Raw genomic sequence first — 22807 nt, 5'->3', positions numbered from 1 at the left:
CAGAATATATACAGTATGGGCTTGATATTTACAGGATAGAGATATTGTATGTGTATATTGCACATGGGATGAGTAACTTGTTATGTGTGGTCTACTGAGAGCAGTGCTTGTTGCTGTTGTTTCCCTCACAGGGCTGCTCGGTGCACTGTCTGCAAATCAAAGGCACTCACATTGACGTCACACAAACATGGACGTTAGAAGGACCTGCCACACATGCGACGCACTCTCCCGACCATGAAACCTTACTTTTATCCTCTGATACAGTGAGTACTCAAACATACTCTTGTGAAGCACTTCATCAAATTATTATATGACAAAAAAACACAAGTAAACAAAGTAGGGTTATTTTCCTTTAGGGTCAGATTTATGTGTTGAATTCTACCCGGTCAGACAAAGTAGTGAAGGTCCTGGACGTCCTCAGTGGAAACTTTGTGGCGGCAGTTTTTTTGCCCACCGATGAGAACATTAGTGTGGTAAAGCATTTTATGTTTCCCAAGAATTATACAGTCTTGTGACAAAAGGCTCACTGTCTGTGAAGTGAGTGGTGCTGTGTTTTGTGTGTGTTTTTGCTGCTGGCCTCAGTCAGCGAGGGATTCTGGAGAATTGCAGCTGTGGTCTGCAGACGGCGTGTGCCTCGGCTCCCTGTCTCTTCACGCTGAGGTCAGATTCACAACATACAACATGCATGTGAAATAAAAAGCCTCACAGCGTAAAGTGTAAACATCGTCTTCTGTGTGTGTGTGTGTGTGTGTGTGTGTGTGTTCAGGTGACCAGTCTGGCCTGTTGTCCTATTGCACGATACGCAGCAGTCGGAACATCGTCAGGGAGCGTCCTCTTTGTTGACCTGAACAGGGAACAAAAGCCTCGCCTGGTGCATCAGACTCAGCTCTACCACTGTCCAGTGGATCACTTAGTGCAAGTATCCACTATTACTGTCACAATTTCACTTAAAAACATCATGTTTATGTGTCAAGTAGAGGCATGAGTGATCACAACCCACAAGATTTAATGGCTAAGAGAGCAAATTATAGGTCCAGTACATAAGAAAGTCTAGTGGTGAGACTTTCACACACTTATTATTTTTTTGCATCAAGTTTATGTGGGCGGAGCCGCTAGTCTTCATTTGCATTGCAAGCTTTTGCTTCAAAAGGTCAGATGCACACTCTGGCTTTTGGTTTGTCCATTCAGGCTCCTGTAGAAACATTTTGGCTGTAAAGCAAGGCCCTTGTCTAAAGTACAAAAGCCTATGTAAGCGATATATATATATAGAGGCTGTGGTTCCCACACAGGGCTACTAAAACAAAGCAGATATATACTTATATAAACATACCTATGGGCAGGATATCACATTTCTGTGAATAATCTCGACAAAATGTTCCACACTAAAATGTCACCTAAACCAGTGTTTCTACAAGTTTCTATTTGGGGACACACTTTTTTTAAAGTGAGTGAAAGTGAAACTATTTTGACCCAAATCACACTATCAATCATGACAAGAGCAACGCTAATATCATTTATCACTCTCTCTGTGTGTCATTGATTCCACAGTTTTGATCAGGAGGGTCACTACCTTCTCACCGGTGCCTCAGATTCACATGTCTATGTCATAGATGCAAAGCCATCAAAGCAGTTTTCAGTCATAGGACACGCAGGTAAACCTTAAAATGAATTACTTTAACCTATATATACAGTACATGCCTAAACGCTGTCACTGTCCACGCTGTCAGCTGTCATTGTCTCTCGTACTGTATCATTTTAACTTGACAAAAATAATGTTTTTGGTAATTTAGGCATTAAATTCAGAGGACTTCTATTCTTTTGTCGTTTTCCTCCCCTGTAGTTGCTCCTGGAGCAGTTTTGTCACTTTCAACTCGGTGCATCAGAGACCGTGAACAGGTGAAAGTTCTTGCTCTGTGTGGTGGACCGGAGTTTAAGAATCAGGGTGGTCGCCTGCTCACGCTGCTCTCTCTGTCTGCAAAGGACCTCACAGGTACTCAATTATTATTTCAATCAGCACACGTCCTCTTAAAAGAGTTAGGTACACATCCAGAGCAGAGAGGATTATTGATCATTATATACTATACAAAAACCTACATATTTCATGCTTCACTATGAACAGACTATAAAAATGGCAGAGTTATGTTGTGGGCTGTTAATTTCTTCTTCGTGGGAGAAGAGCATTTGTCCCACAGTTTTCCAAATAGCTTGAAATGGCTGTAGGTGGTAAATGCATCAGCTCAAATGTGTTGTTAACAGTTTCATAGAATAGAATTGTGCCGTACCCAAGTCTCATATATGTCACTTTATTCATAATATCTTATTATACTCACTGACAGAGGTTTACATTGTCATCAATGGTTTTAAAGCGGCTGCCCTGATCTTGCAAGACTGGTTTTCTGCTAACAGACGGGGAGAGGGAGTGGAGACAGAAGCACAATCTCCCCACAACAAGACATTTAACCATCACAATGACTCTGAAGCTGTTAAATTTGGGTAAAAATCCTGCATAGTTCTGCCTTTAAATGAAATTCAGGGATCGTATTGGTTGGTAGAATTGAACAGGAGTGGCCTCCTCCTCCTTAGTTAGTGTACATTAAATAAATCTGTCATCCTCTCTTCCTGTTGTGACTTGAGAAATGGAAAATCTCATCAAACGGAGCGCTGCTCCTAAAGATGTATCCACCTCCATAGAACAAAGGCAGGACCCATGAATGGGACATTTTTATCCAAATGTTTTGACTTGTTCACTCAAGCCTTACATACAAAAGAAAGCCCAGTGACTAAAGGGTTTAGACAAACGCACCTTTTTTCTTTGTACAGCAGCTTATGTTGAACAAAAGAGAGAGTGGTTAAAGTCGAGGGTGTGGCAGCAGTCCCTCACATGCGATTATATCACTTAAAAAACATGACTTGTCTGTTTTTTTAAGGCGGTGCCCATGTGATGTCTGTTTACCTGCAGGTCCTGACTGTGCAGACCGGCACGGCTGTCTGTCTTCTCACGTCCTCAGAGTGTCCAGATATGAAGTCCCTCGTCCTCTTCAGTCCTGTGTGCTTGGAGTCAGCGAGGTGTTTGGTTACTGTCACGAGAAGAAATCTCTCCAACGCTTTCAGCTCCCTGAGGTTTGCTGCGGCCCAACACTCCAGTGACTCTGTTTATTTATTTTATTTTCACATAAATAGTAGCCTAAACAAGGTTATGTCTCCATCTAATCAGTTTGACACACAACTACACTCTTAAGCCACTTTATTAGGTACATGGGGCAACTGACGAAGTGGCAGGGGCGACACCTAGTGTTGTCTTTCTGCTGCTTCAAGGTTGTGCATTTTAAGAATGTAATTCTTCATACCTTGGTTGTAATGTTAACTTTATTTCTATAGCAAGTTTAAAGACTAAAGTGCTTTTCAAGGTAAAAAGTTACAACAAAAACACAGTAAATCATGATAAAATAACATAGTAAAGTGGTAAAATCTGTCCAGATATGTTTTCATGTAGAAAAGGAAGGAAGAAGAGAAGGGTCTTTAAAAGTGATTTAAGAGAATATTGAGCTCTTGAAGTAACACCACAGTCGTACCGGTGTGCCTAATACAGTGGCTCAAAAGTGATTATTTGAGTCTGTTTTCCTCTCAGGACACAGATGGTCTCACCGGTCAACAACATGTGGTCCAGCTGAACCCACAGCAGGAAGTGAGGGCTCATCCTCTGGGTCCCGCCTGTCTCGCTCTGTCTCCTCATCACTTATGGCTCGCCTCTGTGGGCCGCGATGGTCTGTTACGCATCAGAGCAACTGCCTCCCTGGTAGGAGCATAAAAGTATTTAACCCCATTTTCACAGCCTGTGGTTGTGGTGTGTATTATTTTGATTATTACAACGCTGTTGCTGCACCTACAGGAGCTTTATGCCGAGCTGCAGTGTCACTCGTGTCGTCTCGGCGGAGTTCGGAGTGTGATGTTCTCCGTCGACGGCCTGACGCTCCTCACTGCTGGCTTCAGAGACGGATCTGTCATGTGCACTGAGCTCAGGTACAGCAGCAAACACACACTCTTGTGTTGTGTTCATGTAATGCACAGCTGTGAACAGCAGGGGGCGGTGTTGCACGCTCTCCAGCAGTTTGAAGTTGCGTACATTTAAAAGTACTTTTCCCTCTCTCAATAAATAAACACAGTTGAAGTGGAGGTTCCCGAGGGATTATGAGAATAATCTACAGGAAAGCAAAGATCCAATAAACTTCACGGCACCGTTTACAATCTGAGTCACATCCAGGATTACATTCCACGTCTCCCTCCTTTGTTTGTTCCTGCACATGTTTGTTTTAAAGTTAAAACAGATTTTATGTATTCTACACTGGTCTACACTGTATTTATTAACCAGTGGCGACTCAAATCCCTAAACAGATATAATGTTAAAGGATGGGTTTGCTTTGTTAAATACCAGAAATGTCCCAATAAAGACCAAACTAGAAAATATAAATATGATTCATCTTCTTTCCAGATAAAAAAGGAATACATAATAAAATAAACGAAAAAAAACTAAAAACATCAACAACATTACAGTGCATGAAGCAGCTAAAAGATTAAAGTAAATAAATAATCACATATATAAAAATCAATATGAAAGTATAGAGATATTGTACGGTTTAAATAAAATGCCAACAGGAAAATGTACTTTGATGTAGAAAATGTACAATGTACACATATAAAATGTGACAATAGTACTAAAATAAGTGCAATAATGATAAAAAAAATTAAAAAGTGATGTAAAATACAAATTGATAGGATACATTGATATGAAATGAAATAACAATAATAATAATACAAAAGATTTCAGGTCACTCAGAGACGCTTTAATTTAAAAAAAAAGAAAGGAAAGGAAAGGAAATAAAACTTTACAGCTGCAGTGCAGAGAGCTGATCCCAGACGAGGCACTGAATGAATGTCCTCAGTCACTCTTTGTTTCCACTCTTTGTTTCCTCTGTGGAACAACTGAAAAGTTTTGATGTAGTTGATCTGTGAAAAAGCCGAGATAAAGCTTCTGTATCATGTATTACTCTTAGTCATAGATCGCCATTGTTGTCCCAAAACACACCAGTGAGTCACAGTGGAATTAGCTTTTCTTTGATTATGATAAACAAAGCCCTGCAGTTTATTTTGAGTCACCAAAACCTGGTGTCGTCCATAGCAAAACGCTTTATTTATTCCTGTTTGAGTCGATGGTTTGACCGTGTTCAGCTGCTTTAGGAAGAAAACTTTTAAAACCTGTTTCAAAAATGAAATTATGTATTTATTGAAAGACTTTAGTGGGAACAAACAGTTTTGAGGTTGAGCGCCACATGCAGAGAAAGTCAGTAATTATAGATATGGACGATAATAATACTTATGTAACCACATCATGGTTACAGGGCTCGCACATTGGTAAAGTGGCTAGCATTGTTGCCACACAGCAAGGACTGCCAGTGGTTCGGATCCCGGTATGATCAAAGGCCTTTCTGTGTGGAGTTTGCGTGTGTGTGTGTGTGGGGGGGGGGGGGTTCTCCAGGTTTTCCAGGTTTCTCCCACAGTTTGTGGCCAAATCATGCAACATTATAGAAGAGCAGTAGGTGTGAATGTAAAAGTGAATGGTTGTTGACCTGTAAAATGTTGGCCTTGTGAAGCCACTTTTGACCCTCAGCTGGAGGATAAAGCTGTAGAAAATGTATGTTTGGATCTTACACTAGTTACACTAGTACCTATTTTCCATATCTTGTTTTAAACATAATTGAACTTAAAGGACAAACTAACTAACCTTGATTTTACTAGGGACTTACTCTACCTCTATCCATGAAAGAACGTTTGTTAATCACAACAACTGTCCAACAGGTCGCTTGACAGACTTCAAACTTGGCAGGTGACTTACTCAGGGCTCCAGTGTGTGGGGTGCCAACTTTGGTGTTGTTTGGATAATACATGCAAGAGATATTGGTAGAAATGTGACACACACACACATATGTATATATATATATATATATATTCTTTCTGAGGACACCCATTGACATGCATTCCCTATCCCCTTACCCTAACCTTAACCCAAACGACTTAATCCCTAACTCTAACAGTTAACCTAAACTCTAACCCTAAAACCAGGTCTTAATTCCTCAAAAAGCCCTTTAATGTTGTGAGGACCAAACACAATGTCCTCACTCCCTATGGTAAGGTGTTAGCAACTAAAACAAAGCCTGTGTGTCCTACAGCACTTTACTCAAACATATAGACGAGTACGATTACTGCATTAGTTGAGATTAATATCTCTTTTACACGGTCAGAAAATATAAAAAAAATGATATAAGAATGGCTCTTATATCTTAAGTTTTCTGTGGCTCCATACAGGATGAAAGGTGTGGATGCTCAGGTGATCACAGCTGCTCAGCACAGTCAGTCTCTGGGTCTTTACCTGAAGACTAGATTCACCGCAGAGAACCCGGTCCTCATTGACCTGCCCGTGTGGAAACAAGGACGCTGCGCCGTCACTGGAACATCAGAGAGAAGTGAGGTAAACAATGATCTACTCTGATTTATTTTTTTACACATGTGTACATGTGCACCGATATAACGCCATCACCTAACTCTGTTGCTTTTTCTGTGGCTACAAAAACACTATATTATATTAACGATATTTATATAAACAAGATATTTAAGTTAATCAGTGTTAGAGTCTGTAGCGACGCTGATGTTTTCATCCACGTCAAATCACAGCTTCTCAGTCAGCAGTTAAGGGGAAACTTAAAGGAAACTTAATTTAGAAATTGGTTTGATATTATTATTATTATTAGTGATTTAAGTTGATTATTTTATTGTTTTTCATCACAGTTCGATTTTTGATTATCAGTATTTAGTAGTGCTTTGTTTAGTTATATTTTTGTCAACTAAATCACTAGTTTTGTTTGGAATATTTTGTAAGTTTTGTTATTTGGTTTGTGCCTCATGTGCTATTTATGTCAGAATACTGTTAAGGGACCAGAACTTTAGTCGGGGAATTATTCGGAAATATTCCAGATTGGAAAACTTCCATATTGAAGAAACTGTGTATTTACAAATATACAACATATAAAACATGATGCAGATTCATTAAATATCACTTGTGTTTTTTGTCCACAAACCAAAATGTTTCTGTTTTAATGATTTTCTTTGTCAAATGGAGCAAAGAATCCAGGAAATATTCACATATAAGATGCTCAAAAATCAGAGAAACTTGTTTTAATTATTAAAAAATCCAATAATCAAATAATTTGCATCAAACCGGATTATTTTAGCCAAGGTTATGCTACAATATATTATTTACCAACTATACTTAACTTCCCAACCTTCAATTGTGAAAGTCTATTCCCATTAATTCCAATGGAATTTCTTCATAACAAACGCTTTAATACTTTTCCCTTTTTTTATCTGTGTGTGTGTGTGTGTGTGTGTGTGTGTGTGTGTGTGTGTGTGTGTTGTTGACACTGTAGGGCAGTGGTGGAGCAGATTCTCTGGATGTAACGGAGCCGTATGAGAGTTTTCACAGCCCGGCGTTGGCTCCGCCTTCACACCCCACCTGGCTGGAAGGCAGACGGGAGGCGGTCAGTGACTCACATGTAATATTTGAGGTGGTGTGCACTATGTGGGTAAAGTTTGAATCAGCACTTCCAGTACTTTTCTTAAAACTTTGCAGCTGCTGGAGGTTTTGTTAAAATGCCGTTTTGCACCTTTGTACCTGAGTTGTTGTTGTTTTTGGCAGAAAAACTCGTCCATGTTAATGAATTAGTTCTATGAAGCAGATAAACATTTGTGAAAAAAAGGTAAAAGCTTCCTGATAACAATAAGCATATAAATACTGAAGGTGTGTCCGTGTAGAAGTTATGGCTTTCACACCTCAGTGGTAAACACACATGGGACACAGGCTGAGACGCTTTTCTAATCTGACTCACGAGCTCTCTGAGGACTTCATTTTCAGTCAGGCTGTGTCATGTTGAGTGATGAAGTGCTGAACGGCATTTAATTAGGTTTTTTTTCTTTTTTTAATTTCCTATGTTGTAAAGTTGATTTATTTATGTTCTTGCACTTGCTCTGACACGAGACGGTGTCGCAAATGAGACTTAAAAAACATGTTGATGTTATTTGGTTTGTTGCCTAAGTATAATTCAATCTAAATCTAATTCTTTCAAATATCATTCACTTAAATTGGATATGTTTCACAGGTTATGAAAGAAGAGAATGAGAAACATTCTGAGATGAAGGAAAATCTGAGGAGAACCGTGTCAGAGTTGCGTCGCTCTGTAAGTAGCAGACACTGCATGTGAGCTCACATGAGAAGTGTGTTTGCATTCAATTACATGTGTAATTACACAGCCCCATACATCACATACTCACAGTAAATGAATGGTGGTTGAATTGTGATCATAAATAAATGTGTTTTACATCAACAAAACTCCATAAATGACCACATTTCTTGAGTGATGTTTATCTAACTCAAAAGTATCATCAAAAACATTTCACCTCATTTGGACTGAACATTTTACTTTTCTAGTTTTATTGGTTTACAACACATAAAAATTCAATTACATGTGTAATTACACAGCCCCATACATTACATACTCACAGTAAATGAAGAGTCATGGTTGTAAAGTATTTACAAGCTAAACACGACAACTTTATTGAGAATTCTGGTCATAAATACATATTTTTATATTTAAAAATGTGTTTACAGTACATACAATTAAAGTAAACACACATTTTTGTTTTTAAAGCTGTAACATTTGTAATTGATAATGTTATTATTCGGCCTTTGTTTGTTTTTGTGAACAGAAATAATATAAAATGATTTGTTTGCTGCGTCCCTCACCTAACCTGACTGAGGGAGTGTTTGTGTGTATACAGCTGCAGCACAGGGGTGGGTGGGGACAAAGGAGGGCTTATTCTACCAAACCTCTTAACAAAGTGTTTTTTTTTTTTGTTTTTGTGGGGTGACTATACCAAGAAACACACTTAATCGTCATTGTGTGAACTCATTTGCTTATGTTTAAAACGACGCACTACAGCTTTAACAGTGTACCTGGCTGTACGGTTACAAAGCAGCTCTGTCTTACAATCACCAGATTCAGGAGTTGATGCGTGAAAACGAGAATCTCCCGGCGATCGAGCGTCTGCCACAGCAGGAGTTCAACCTGGACGCTGAGGAGCAGAAGCGACTGGAGGTCATGGTGGAGCAGGAGGTTAAGAGGGTAAAACACACACACACACACACACACACACACACACACACGTGCGCGCGCTTGACTAACATGAATACAATTCATCTTTTGAAAGAATAATGGTGGTGATTCTTCATGCATCTGCATTGTAGGTGAGGAAAGAAATTGAGCGGGAGATTCTCGCAAAATGTTACCTCCGTGACGTCCTGAAGAGAGAGTGCTGGGATTCAATGAAGGTCAAGGGCAGGGCCATAAAGGTCAGACCACAAACACACAACAGAACAAGTTTTACTTACTAAACTAATCAACCACTATTTTTGTAAATACTTTGTAAATGTACTTACTGTTTGAGTAAGTTCTTTATTAAACTGGAAAACCAGTGTATACGTATGTGTATCAAATTTTGTTATTTCTTGGTGCAAATCTTCACAGTTTAGTGGAAAGTATTGAAATTATACATGTTCAAAACACCAGATTTTACCATTGACTCTCTTAGTCCACTCTTTCATCACCCTCTTGTCTAATCAGTGATAGGCTTGTTGTATTAGACTCCTCCCCTTTTATCATCTTTCCTCTCTTTACCACTTGAAAATTCCACTGTAGGACCACGCCCCCTCCACTGCTCCCCTCTCCACCTGTCTCCTCCTCTCCCTCACTCAGGACCTGCATTTTTCAAAATCAGGCATTGGGCAGAGTCACCCTCAGAAGACTTGGTTTAGTTACCCATTAAATAAAAACAAGTTGCCGATTTTAGTGTATCAGATTTTCTACATGGTTTCTTTGCTCCTCTGTGACGGTAAACACATGTTTGCTTTTCGGACAAAACAAAACATTCCAGGATGTCATTATTTTGAGTTTTGGGAAACACAGATCAACAAGTTCCACCATTTTTTACATTCTATGGATCAAAATACTCAAGAATCATTGACTATGAAAATAATTGTTAGTTACAGCACTAATTAACTTAGACAAACAACTCCGGGAAGGAAGATCTCAACCAAGAAAAGCTAAAAAAAAAAAAAAAGCACACCAGTGCATGTATTTTCATCACAAGAGCCGTAATTTTAATTTGGACACTTTTTTATGACAGTTCTTATCTTCTCTTTTATCTATTTTCTAAGTAATTTTCTTTAAAAAAAAAACAAGCCAACAAAATAAAATAGCTTAACAATCTGCTCTGATGTTGAACAAACAGGTTTAGAATGATATTTATTCCGTAAAACCAAATGACCCCCTTGGGGATAATAAAGACACATTGAACCTTGAATCCACAGTCACTGGATCTCCACCGACATCTTGTCATTTTTACATCCAGTACATACACACAGTATATTAAGGATCATAGTTTTCAAGTATTCAGAAGATCCTGTGTTTGTATATACATATATTTAGATACTCATGTTGTTTTGTCTACCACAGGGTTTTCACTCCAAACACGAGGTGAAGAACTACGCCCTGAGAGAGCGCACAGAAAGCGAGGTGGAGGAGCTTCACAGGGTTCAGAACACCAGGAGGATCGAAATGGCTGCCAGCTCTGTAAGCAGCGAGTGCTCTGCGGTTTACACTCACATTAACACACGTGCGACGAGTTAGAGTCAATCGTACGATGCGATGATTTGCGGCGTGCAAAGTCACGGCAAAGATATTTTCTAAACGTCGCAGTGGCGCAGCTTCTTCAGTGTGCTGTTGTTGTTGTTGTTGTTGTTTGCACATTTTTCACTCAAGTAAAATAGAGTCTGCTGCTGTAAAATGTGTTGATGTGTTTGAATCCTAGTCCTTCATTTGACCTTTAAGTGTTTTGACTTGTTGAAATGCTTGAATGCGCGCCAGTCCAACAGACGTCTCCAGATTTACGACCGTGTGGCTAGTGTTGGGCTAGTTCTTCTGACTGCGATGTTCTCAGAATGAAGCCTCCAATTCAGTCGTCTTCTACATCAACACTTATCTCAACCCTTTCATACAAAATTGTCCGCCTGTCTCCACTTCTCCTCGGCAGTGTGGCCTAAAGAAAAGCTTCAACATGCACAGCCCTAAAGAGGACGAGCAGGGCGAGGACGAGCACACGGCAGAGAGAGCAGCCGCCGTAACGGGAAGCTTCTCCGCCGAGCTGGGTTATTCCAACCCGTACATCTACGATCAGTTCAGCCTGCAAACCACAGGACAGATGATCAGCCAGATTATTCTGCTGCAGGTGGGGAAGAGTGTCAGATTTCAAGTGTTTGTATGGACAAGCAGCTCAAATCAATTACACAAGATCAAACACAAAACACCTCATGTCTGAGCTGATTCTCTGTATGTGCTGTACATGTAGCAGAATTGACAATAAAGACTCTTGATTCTAAAACAAGTGTTTTAGATTCTAAAACAAGAGCACTTGGACGACTATCTAGCTGCTGATAGCTATTATCATCTTACATAAGCATGACAAGATTCATCCTGACATATACGCATCATTTTAACAGATCCGGACGACACTTAGTTTGATGGTAGAGTGTCTCATCCGAGCCATACCGGCTCTGATCTCGCTTGGGTAAACAAGGTCAGCGTCAGGTGTTGAGGAACCAGATAAGGAACACGCCAAAGCTGGCACTAGAGCAGAAAACAAAGATCTCTGTCCAGAGAAATGCAGTCTGAGGAACAGCTAATATACTGCACAGAAAACCTTCGGCTCTCAGGCCTCTGGTAGACAGCCCGAGACATAAGACGGAACCAAGTGGGCGAGAGGGGAATTTTCTTCCAAATCTAGTATGACGTCAACTGGGAATTGAAAGGAAAAACCCTGACCCCTGGAGGGATAATAAGGTTAATATTAATAGAGGCCACCATGGGACTCTACAGGTTATGGAAGCATGATCTTATATATATATATATATATATGTATTTTAAAATGTCACTTAATCCAAAATGCAGGATGTCATTTATCGCATCAAGACGTCTTTCAACGCCGAGTTTGAGGCCGTGCAGAGGCAGAAGTTGCAGGAGCTGAACCGCGTGAAGGACAGGAACAGACTGATCGGGGACATCATGCAGAAGCTGGACATGGACAACGAGCAGCTGTGGGAGCCCAGTCTGAGCTGCAGCGAGTGGCCGGAGAGGCTGCTCACTGTGGACGACTCTGAGGTCACTGACACTTTCCAAAACATCCAGATTGCTGACCATGTTTGTGAAAGAAAGTGAGGTGTGAGGTTTGAGCCTTTGTCCTGCTCTTAGATAAAAGCAGAGAAGTTCCTCACCGCTGAGCAGAAGAGGGAGGAGGAGAGGAAGAAGCTGGAAGAGCAAAGACGTTTGGCTGCCAAGGTACACCGCCGTCATAAATGTGTTTTTGTTTCTCAGCTCCTGTTTGTCACGTTCCAATACTTCACTTCATGTTTCTACGCTCATTATGTTTTTGGGTTTTTGTTTTTTTCCACACCTGTCAATTACAGGGTGATAACAGCAGAGAAAGAGCTCTCCATGACATGATGGAGGGGATGCTGGAAGTGAAAGAAGAGGACATCTTAAAAATGGTGTGTTGTTGTTTTGTTTTAGCAGCAAAATCACTGCTGTTTCGGATTAATATTAAAGGAACGGTGTGTGAAGTGAAGCAGCATTGACTGCTCAAGTTGCATTTCACTAAACTTTACAAAGACTTAGTTTATTTCATACACATCAAGACAGAATGAACTGTGAAACTGATACTGAGGAAGTTTAATGGAACTTTCCATCATTTATTTGTTTTTTTGTGTGTATGGTTTTCAACTGTGACCTTTAAAAATGTCTTCCATGAAAAAAGGGCCCATAGTTAGAGCTGGACAATATAGATAAATTGTCCTGTCTTTCTCTCAATAACTTGTTATTTAAGTCAATATTTGATGATTTATTTTGTCATAATGTGATAGTGATCTGAATATTAACTGTGGTGGATTTAAACAAAAAGACTTTTGAGTTTCTGGAAGGAAAAGATAAGAAGATAATATTTCTTTACAAAACCCTACGTCTCACTCGCTGCAGCCAAAACTAACACAATAAAAGTCACACAAGCAGAACATGTTAATCCTCATCATTCTCACATTTTGTCCTGACTTTTTTTTTTTTTGCTTGAATTGGCTGCCAAGACTGTGTTCAGTTGAATTTGACAAATCAGCATGAGGGGCACATAGTTTCTTTTGAATGGACTCCACAGGAAATACCTCCGCCTGAGTTTGTGTTGACCAGAGACGAAGATCAGTGGAGTGAAGAGGAGAAGAAAGTCTACAAACTGTATGAAAAGAAAACCAAAGCCCTGAGTGAAGAGAAAGACAAATACAAAAAGGTACCGCAGTCGCTTCACTCACAGCTTCTGTTTTTAGCCACAACTGTGAAAATTTATTGATCAATAATAATAATATTGTTATTAATGAACTGTGTTATTGTAGCTACTGGAAACTGAGATGAAAAAACTGCAGGCGTCCAACAGGGAAGCAACGGAGAGGTTTGACGAAACGCTGACAAAACTGTACAAGAAGAAGTTTAAGTGTGAAATGGCCATTTATCAGGTGAGCAACACACACACACACACACACACTTGTTTTTATATCTTAGTGAGGACTCATCATTGACGTATTGCATTCCCTATGTTCATTTTTTATTATTTATTTCAAAGTGAACACTAAAATATGTGTCACATCCTCAGTCTGCGTCAAATGTGAAACTGGAAATGTCCCAAAAACTGACAAACCCCACACTAACTAAATAAAATCCAAATATTTAATATTTATTTCAAAGTGGGTTACTCTGAAATAGTGGGGCACTACATAACAGGTAAAAACAGTAAGGAAATGTCAACAGTTTTCTTTTCGTAGTTCTTAAACTTCATAAATGCAACAAAGCAATAGTTCTTTTATATATAATATCTATATACATATATCATTTATATACCAAACATGACATTGTCTTCATTTTATGGGTCAAATAGGTTTTGCGGCTCCAGATTAAATTGATTTGGGTGGAGAGGAGCCAAACAGGGCTCTGTTGATAACAGGAGTTGCAGACCACTCCCCTAATCCCTTACCAAACCTTAACCATCACAACTAAGTGCCTAAAACCCTAAAACCAGGCCAAAGATAGGTTTGTACGTTTTTTTATGACTTCAGAGGACGTTACATTGAATTGCATTAATTTCCTTGAGATTTACTCTAACCCTAACCCTAACCATAACCATGACAATAACCTTTACCTCGTCTTAACATTAAAACTGCACCTTAAATTGTAATAATTAACATGTTGAGGACTTGACAACATGAGTAATACCTGCAACACACAAGTTTGTGCTGCTATTCTTCTTAGGACATCATTGACAACCTCACCCCTTACCTTAACTTAACCTCAGTTAAGGTTTTGGTCTCCATGAGGACTACTGGTCCTGACATGGTCAGTGTTTATGCCAGAAAAAGGGTCCTAAAGAGGCAACAAATACATTTGAACAGCCTAAAGAAAGAGAACCTTCACCTTCATAAATTGATGCCTGACCTTTAACTTTAAGTGTGAAACTTTAACTTAAACACATTTCAAATCTTAGTCCTAAACTTAAATTGTTCCTCAAAAAATAAAGTTCTGTCTCATTAGGACCAGGTTTTGGTCTCCATGAGCAGCAGTATTTCTGATTTTCCTCCACGTACCACAGTCTGAGAACCATGGCTTTAAGTAGTATCATATAATATAAAGCCTTCGGTACGTGACACCTCAAAGAAACTCTCCCTTAATATTGTTTTCTTTTAAAATGTGTTTGACAGGAGGAGCTCAGGATCACGTATCTTCTTTACTCCGTGCTCACAGAAGAGGAGATGAGGAATCGAGAGCTGGAGCTCAAGCTCAAACTTGAGAGAACGCTGGCATACAAGGTCAGAAAACTCTTACACACTAACGCTGAAGGAATTTGCCATTCTGTCCGTGTTCTGTATTGTTCTTTGCAAGAGCCGACCTGCCCTCCTTCTTTCTTCAGGCTTCGACACCGCCGGCTATTGTTTCCCGTCTGTACTGCTCTCATTACTGTTATCAACAGGTCATTTCATCTCTGTGTGACAGGATGAAACTGGAGAGGAGGTGAGGAGACATGAAGAGGAGGTAGAACTCTTTCACGAGGCCTATGACGTCGTCGTAGCCGAGGATAAAGTGAGTGAGGCAGCTGAGGAGCTGAAATTATTCTTCACTCTCACACGGGCCACGTGATCAGGTTGAGATATTTGTATAAGGTTCCTTGATTTATGGTGTTTCTACACCAGATAAACCATCCAGAGAAAGCCTACTGTGCAAATGAGCTTTTAAATTTGCCTTTTAATGTACGTTAGACAAGGGCCTTGCTTTATGGAGGCAGCGTTCTTGCACCGCCAAGTTTCTACACCAACTACAGAGCAGAAATGTTAACCCAGTGTGAGCCAACGATGTGAGCTTGTTCCAAAGTCGAGGCTAAAATCTAAAAGGTTTTAACTTAAAACTTGCAGATTCAGTGAATTCATATAAATCACTTCCTAAAAACGCCCTTTTTTTTACAGAACTGCCTTTAAGCAGTGTCATCCCATCGTTTTATTGCTTTTATTACAGATTTTTTCATGTGCCCATAAAGATGGTGTTTAAATAAAATTATTATTATCATTTAATTATTATTATTGTTATAATTACATAGTGTGTAATCTGTGTCTCTCCAGGTTCTTGACAAAGATTTCAGGAAGGACTTCTTGGATGTACCGGCGCATGTTGTCGATCACTTGTACAAACTCTTCAAGCGCAGACCCAGGTTTGTACACAGCAAACATGAAACATACAGTATAGAGTTCCTGCTGTCACACGCACACTGTTTTCAACGTCTTTTGCAACGTCAGGCTTCAAAAGCTGAGGACTCAGACCGACAGCAAACCCAACGTGCTTAAAGAGCAGCGTCTCTGTGGTTCTCTGGCTCCAGACGCTCTTGGCAAAATGCTCAAGGCCGTGGAGGAGCTGGACGCGCCGGAAAATACACCAGAGGGTCTGAACACGTCCGTCTGGGAGAGGTTCTGCCTTGTGCGCAGAGCAAAAATAGAGAGTGAACAAAAGGTAACGTGAGGACACAGCAGGTGAAAGATTGTACAAATATTTGTGCTTTTTTCTTCACTCTTCACCTCCTTTTCTTCAGGTGAATTCTTATCTTACAGTTCAGTAGATCGCTGTAGGCAACTGGACTTGCTTGAGTTAAGTTTGGCGATGTTTCATCTCTCATCAAAGACCCTTCCTCAGTTCTGACACCACTTGTGGATGAAGTTAAAACGTCTTCACATTTAACTCAAGCACGTCCAGTTGCCTACAGCGAATTATTGAAGATGACAGAGTAGATCCATCTTTTTTCATCACGACATAGTGTTTAAACATTCATGACAACATTTATAGAGAGATTGAATAAACCTAACCATCCAAACGTCTTTTGCCAGGTAAAAGAAAAAGCTTTGACTTTTGCTGAGATGCAGGCGTTTCTGCAGAAGAGGAGAGACGAGAACAAAGCCGCTGAGGAGGAAATCAAAAATCTCTCTGACGAACTCGAGAGGTAAGAACGTGATCCTGTCGTCTTTGGCTATTAATAGATGTGAAAACTGTAGGTTGTGTGAGTGCTTCCCTTTGTTTTGTTTTGTTCTAGTCTACATAAGGAGAAGAACCGTTTCATGATGGACGTCATGGTCCAGGTCGTCCTCAAACAGGGTCAGGTGTCCACCAAGACTGCGTCTGACTTCACTGACGCTGTGCTGCTCCACATGAGTGTGGTGGGAGACCTCAACAGAACCATCAGGGTCAGGCTGCACTTACTGGAACTGTTACTGTACATTTTCTCCTTTATAAAAATGTGCGTAACTGTCTAATTAAGACAACGTGTGTGTGTGTGTGTGTGTCAATAGACGCTTGCAGAGCAGAAGATCACCTCCATGGTGGAGTGTAAAGACTTCAGCAAAGGCACCATCCAGCTCGGGTGGGAGAAAGAGGTGATGAGGATGCAGATAGAAGATCTCAACAACAAGGCGAGGGACATCCGGATGTTGCATCTGTCTGAGGCGCAACAGGACGTGAGTGAAATCCTAAATTATCCTAAAAATGCCTTTTTGTCAGTGGCCCAGAAAACTGCTTATCCTCAAATACAATACAACCACCGACCACTTTATTAGGTACACCTGTTCAATCTGCAAATTCAATTCAATAACATTTTATTTGTATAGCACCAAATCACTGAAATATTCTACTCTACAAGTAAAGGTAACACTATTATAATAACATTTGTACTTAAGTTAAAGTAAAAAAGTACCTTGTTTTTTTTTAATTTAAAACATTAATTACCTAGTTACTTTTTAACAAGGTTAGGGTTCTTTCTTGTGACAAGAGGACACAAATCTCACGTTAATTGTTTTTAATTAAAGGCAAACCTTTACAAATTAAAGCGCTGATAAAATGAAACATGTAAACACATAATGTATCAGTCCAAATGGGTCAAAGGTCACAAATGTCACTCACTCAGGGACCTTAATAAGCACCAATTCACCTGTCCTCATTGCTCAAGTTTCTGGTGTGTGAATTTATTTATTTATTTTTTAAATTCAGGCAAACATTTTCTTGCTCAGTAATGGATGTGAGTTCAAATGTAGAGAAGTAAAGTAGACAGGGTCAAGAAGAGCTGTTCAAGTTCAAAGTTCAAACCCACCATCAGAATTTAGAGGAAAGTTGATTTAAGTGACTTTAAAAAGTGGCACGTTCTTTCAGAAACTACTGATCTACTGGCATCTCTGTGGTTTACAGAGAATGGTCTGAAAACAGAGATAATATCCAGGGAGCAGCAGTTCTCAAAAATGCCCCATTGATGCCAGATGTTTGATTAGAATCACCAGACTGGTTTGAACAAAAAATGTGTGACAATCAGGGTATGAAGATAAACTAAATGTCCTGTGTACCTAAGATAGCGGCAAGTGAGTGTACAGCTCATATAAAGTCGTGCTTTCATTCAAACATCTGCATTTGGGGGTGAAATATTGACGCTGTTTGCATTTTTGGCAAAAAACCCTCAGTGGGTGATAAAAAGTCAAGATGTTTTGGATTTGGCAGCGTGAGATGTTTTGCAAGCAGAAAATTGTTACCATCCCTGTGTTCAGATGGATGATCTTTGTTATCATCACACATACACACACATTCTTGTACGGCAGCCTCTTACCTAAACTTTAAGCCTCACAAATGCATGCCTAACCCTAGAACTGAGTCTAAACCCTCAATAAAAACACATTAAAGTTGTGAGAACCTGGCCAAAAAGTCTTCACAAAGACACACACACACACACACACACACAAGCTCCACACCCTGTTTTTTGTGCATCTCTTAAAACCTTCATCGGTAGAAAGTGGATTGAAACGACTTCCCTCACTCACATTCTTTACGTTCATGTGTCTTTAATTGTTTCAAGTTAAAGAAAACAGGAAAAAGTTCTCTGCTTCATTTGGTCGTAAAACGAACAAAGAGCAGAACCAACAATAAAGAAAAGGAACTGGATTTAATTGTGTGGCACAAAACTGAATAAATCAAACACATTCATTGATTCGATGATTATTTTCTCCTTTTGCCCACAAATCAAACACATTCAGTTTAATGTCATAGACGAGCAAAGAAACCAGGAAAATATATTCATTTACAAAGCTGAAATGTGAGAAACACTCAGACTGAAGTGAAAATAGATAAGATGAGTTCTGTTACGTGTATGGCTTAATGGAACATAACAAGAAACTTAAACATTTACAGGTTTTACTGTCATGGTTGATCAAAAGTTTTAATCAAACACACCAGACAAATCCTGACAGCGAAATGGTTTGTATTAAAAAAAAAACAAACATACACATACACACACAAAGACCACATGAGTCATCATCTTATATTCAACAAGGCGAATGAAACACGTTTCCAGGTCTGCGTGCCAGTTTCCTTCTGGCAAAACATCCAGGTAGTGTCTGCTTTGGCGTGGCACGCAGCTTCCTGTCATTGTTTAGATCATTGAACCCAGGGGAGTAAAGCTTTGAATATAAACAAAACCACCCTGAACAATCCTCCCCAACTCAACAACACATGAAGCATTTTTGCCTGCAGTCAAGAAAACCACGTTAAAATACTTCATTTTGCTTCACGTGTGTGTTTTACTTTAAAGTTTGGCTTCATAAATGTTCCCTTTTCTTTCAGTATCTCAACAAGATCGATCGAGACAGTCGTGCGTCCAAACAGATTTCCATCCTGGAGAAAACAATAGCTTTTCAGGAGAAGGTAACAGGGAAAAAAGACAAGATAAGGGCTGCAACTAACGATTATTTTCTAGATTTTGTCTGTAATGTGCCAGGAAATGTTAATCGGTGTTTGTCAAACCTGTAAATGATGATGTTCTTTAATGTCACAATCCAGAATAATTCAGTTTGAATGATTTCTTTGTCGTATGGCGCAAAGAAACTGTTAATAACAGTTTATAATATATATATATGTATATATGAATATTTATTATGTTCGCAGACTCATCTACACAACGTGCAGCAACGCGTCAAAAAGATTGAGCAGTTCAACAGGCAGGCGGCAAAGAAGGAGAGCGAGAACATGAGTTTAGAGCAGGAGCTGCTCAATATGCAGGTGTCAGGTGCAGAGATGAGGAACATCCACGAAGCCATAGGTAATAAAGTCTTTTTTATCACATTATCACAGAAGTGTGACTGATTGCCGGACTGTTTGATTCTTCCAGCGTCACAGGAAAACCGCGCAGCCACAACCGAGGAGCGCTTCAGGGAAATAGTTCAGAAGAAGAACCTGGAGGACTTGGCTCGAGCGCAGGCCGAAGATCTGGTTCTCCTCTGGGCAGAAGTGGAGCGTCTGCGGAGGAAGAACTTCCCTTCACTCGATCAGCTGAAACACAACTGAACCAAGTTTTCTCTCTCAACACAGAACGGACACTTGTCTTAAAGGCCCAGTGTGTAACATTTAGCAGGGTTTGGCGGCAGAAATTAAACAAACTACCCATAAATAAGTGTATAATCACTTTAAAGTAAAAGTCATTTTGTTTTCTTGCTAAACATAGGCTGCCATTTTGTGCCAGTATGTTTCCACAGCAAACAGAGTAGTCTGGGGGTTTGAAGAGAAAGAAAATGGACTCTGCTCACATAAATCTGATGCATAAACTAAAAGGAGGACACGGAATAGAAGACAGGAGAAACTATGGAGGCCACCGTAGTTTCCTAAAGAGCTTGAGTCCACTGTTTGTTGCACTCTGCAATCTCACCATTAGATGTCACTTATCATTACACGCCGGACTTTCAACATAAAAGTAGTTTTTGTTTTCCCACCCTTTAATGGTGTGTTAGATTTACACAGGAGGTCGGAGGTTGGAACTAAGAGAGAGATGTGTCGGAGTTTGTGAGGTTTGCTCCGACATTCCAAGTTGGAAATTCTGACTTCCGACTACAACTGGAACAACCAGCCTGTGAGTGTTTCACAACAGATGTTTACTGTGCAAACAAAGAACAAGGAGGAGTGCGCAGACGAGTCAATCTGCATTCTCACCATTAGATGTCACTAATTCTTACACACTGGACCTTTAACAAGTTAACTGAATATATTTATTTTTTAAAGATGTGAACAAAACTGTAGCAGCAACAAATAATAAATAAACTCCCGAGATTATGTGCAATAACGGTACAACTTTTGTGTCCCTCAGAGTGCGTAATTAGGACGTAAAGTCCTCCTCTGTGCGGTCAAAGTGCAGGAGTCTGTCCTCCAGACCGAAATGGTCAATGAGCTGGGGAAGACTGGCCTTCTGTCCGTCTATGAGGACGTCAGACTGGAGCTCACACAGTGCAGCCTGAGCACAGCTCCTCCACTTGTCTATCAAACTCTGAAGCTGTGTCAAATCATTCTGTGGAGAGAGACGTGAATCAAATTAGTATATTTGTCAAAATAAATGTTTATGTTAAAAGCAGAGGCAGTCAGTACCTTGCTTCGGTACATTTTCACCATCTTGAGTCTGCGCAGAGTCTCCGTCTTGTCTTTCACCTCCTTCCTGAGTGGCCCTCGTCGCTGCTCTACATCCTCTGAAGGAAGATGTGTTGATTCAGGAACGGGTCCAGAAAACCTCTCACTGCCTGATCTGGTGTCATTTCTGTTTTCATCAAAGTCGAGTGGAGGATTGTGAACGCTCTTCTGGGAATCTGCCGGGACTCGTTGGCCGCTCTCCTCCGAGTCATCAACACAGAGGCGTTTGGCCACAGAGAAGGGCGAGGTGAAGGAGCGCCGCGATCTCTTCAGCCGCTCCTTCAGGGAGGAACTCAGCTTCTGATGAGGCTGCGGAGATGACGAGGAATTAAGTGTATGAACAGGTGATGATAACAAGCTGCAACTTATGATTACCTTTATGATCAATGAATCTGTTCATTGATGTTCTCAAATTTCTGTCCACAGACGTAAAACGATTCTGTTTGTTTTCTTTTGTTATTTGGAGCAATAAAAACAAAAAATATTCACATTTAAGAAGATAAAAAAAAAAAAACAGAACACATTCAAACTGATTAATTGATGCCTATGTATTGCACAAACACTAATTTAATCACTTTGAATGTTACAGAAGAGGATTAGGACCACATGTGAATTTGGTTTTCTTTCAGCTTCTCCTTCTCTAGAGAGAATTCTGACTTTAATCCCAGAATTTAGACTTCTTTTCTCAGAATTCTGATTCTCGCAAAATCTTCTTCTACCACAGAATGTTTTACCCCAAATATGTAAACTGTTTCTCACTATAACAAGTGTTTGGAGAGTTAAAGCCACAATTAAGGGGTTTCATCAACTCAAGAGCAAACATTTGTCTTTAATAATCTGACATTTATCGCGATATTTATCGATATTGACTAGAGGGTTGCAAAGATTAATCGATTACCAAGTTAACTGTCAAGCTAAAAAAAGTTTTAATAATAAACATGTTTCTTAATTGTGCATATTGTCTGTCTGCTTCATATTAACAAAGAAACCATTTAAGGGAATAATTGAAGACATTTGAGAACATAATTTTGAGGTTATAAAAACACTGGTCCAAACAATTACTCGATTCTTAAGATTATGAAAAGAATCGTTAGTTGCAGCCCTAATATAGACTTGTTTTTTGTGATATTCTCCAGTTCTACACATTCATATTTAATAGAAACGCGTCACTCACCTTCTGCTCTTTGTTTTCACAGGGACTTGACTCCACTGAGCCACAGGGTGAAAAAGGGCTAAACACGGACTTTACTTTCACTGATTTAGGAGTGATCTCCATCACTGACTTCAAATCTACGACGTTGTTGTCAGCCACGAAAATCACATAACTTCTCAGCAAACACCTACGAATACACACTTATATAAACATCACAACAATCTGTTAGTGGCAAAAAAGATTCCCTGCTAACTGTCAAATTACGTCTTAAACGCCAAACTTTGAAAACGACGTTGGGAGTTTTTGTTTTTCCGTGTTTTTTACCTCCAAACTCCGCGATTGGACAGAATTCGATGACGCATTACCGAATGGAATCATGGGAGCTGTGGTTGTTAAATCAAAACACAACTTAAATAACGAATATCTTAAGGTTATTCCGCAT

General features: G+C 39.8%; 2 protein-coding genes across 3 annotated transcripts in view; one reads left to right on the top strand and one right to left on the bottom strand.

The window, feature by feature from the left end:
- Positions 1 to 20105, top strand: part of cfap43 (cilia and flagella associated protein 43) — a 25127-nt gene extending 5022 nt beyond the window's left edge. For both annotated transcript variants that reach the window (XM_058652085.1, XM_058652084.1), the window contains 31 exons: positions 132 to 263; positions 357 to 473; positions 583 to 660; positions 767 to 915; positions 1549 to 1652; positions 1841 to 1990; positions 2960 to 3120; positions 3629 to 3796; positions 3890 to 4020; positions 6361 to 6523; positions 7479 to 7589; positions 8208 to 8285; positions 9105 to 9230; positions 9353 to 9457; positions 10620 to 10736; positions 11197 to 11391; positions 12111 to 12320; positions 12411 to 12497; positions 12626 to 12706; positions 13363 to 13491; positions 13595 to 13714; positions 14951 to 15058; positions 15243 to 15329; positions 15863 to 15951; positions 16037 to 16247; positions 16619 to 16731; positions 16822 to 16972; positions 17078 to 17242; positions 19386 to 19466; positions 19707 to 19860; positions 19930 to 20105. In XM_058652085.1, the coding sequence (XP_058508068.1) occupies positions 132 to 263; positions 357 to 473; positions 583 to 660; positions 767 to 915; positions 1549 to 1652; positions 1841 to 1990; positions 2960 to 3120; positions 3629 to 3796; positions 3890 to 4020; positions 6361 to 6523; positions 7479 to 7589; positions 8208 to 8285; positions 9105 to 9230; positions 9353 to 9457; positions 10620 to 10736; positions 11197 to 11391; positions 12111 to 12320; positions 12411 to 12497; positions 12626 to 12706; positions 13363 to 13491; positions 13595 to 13714; positions 14951 to 15058; positions 15243 to 15329; positions 15863 to 15951; positions 16037 to 16247; positions 16619 to 16731; positions 16822 to 16972; positions 17078 to 17242; positions 19386 to 19466; positions 19707 to 19860; positions 19930 to 20105 (4047 nt within the window). The remainder of the gene's footprint in view (positions 1 to 131; positions 264 to 356; positions 474 to 582; positions 661 to 766; positions 916 to 1548; positions 1653 to 1840; positions 1991 to 2959; positions 3121 to 3628; positions 3797 to 3889; positions 4021 to 6360; positions 6524 to 7478; positions 7590 to 8207; positions 8286 to 9104; positions 9231 to 9352; positions 9458 to 10619; positions 10737 to 11196; positions 11392 to 12110; positions 12321 to 12410; positions 12498 to 12625; positions 12707 to 13362; positions 13492 to 13594; positions 13715 to 14950; positions 15059 to 15242; positions 15330 to 15862; positions 15952 to 16036; positions 16248 to 16618; positions 16732 to 16821; positions 16973 to 17077; positions 17243 to 19385; positions 19467 to 19706; positions 19861 to 19929) is intronic.
- On the bottom strand, positions 18694 to 22807 carry sfr1 (SWI5-dependent homologous recombination repair protein 1). The gene is made up of 3 exons (XM_058652087.1): positions 22387 to 22807; positions 21174 to 21521; positions 18694 to 21096 (listed from the first exon to the last, which is right to left on the bottom strand). The coding sequence occupies exons 1-3, from the start codon at positions 22486 to 22488 to the stop codon at positions 20908 to 20910; spliced, it is 639 nt and encodes a 212-aa protein (XP_058508070.1). The 5' UTR covers positions 22489 to 22807; the 3' UTR covers positions 18694 to 20907.

The sequence above is a fragment of the Solea solea genome, chromosome 15, assembly GCF_958295425.1.
Source record: "Solea solea chromosome 15, fSolSol10.1, whole genome shotgun sequence".
Taxonomy (NCBI): domain Eukaryota; kingdom Metazoa; phylum Chordata; class Actinopteri; order Pleuronectiformes; family Soleidae; genus Solea; species Solea solea.
This window is presented reverse-complemented; position numbering and strand designations above follow the sequence as displayed.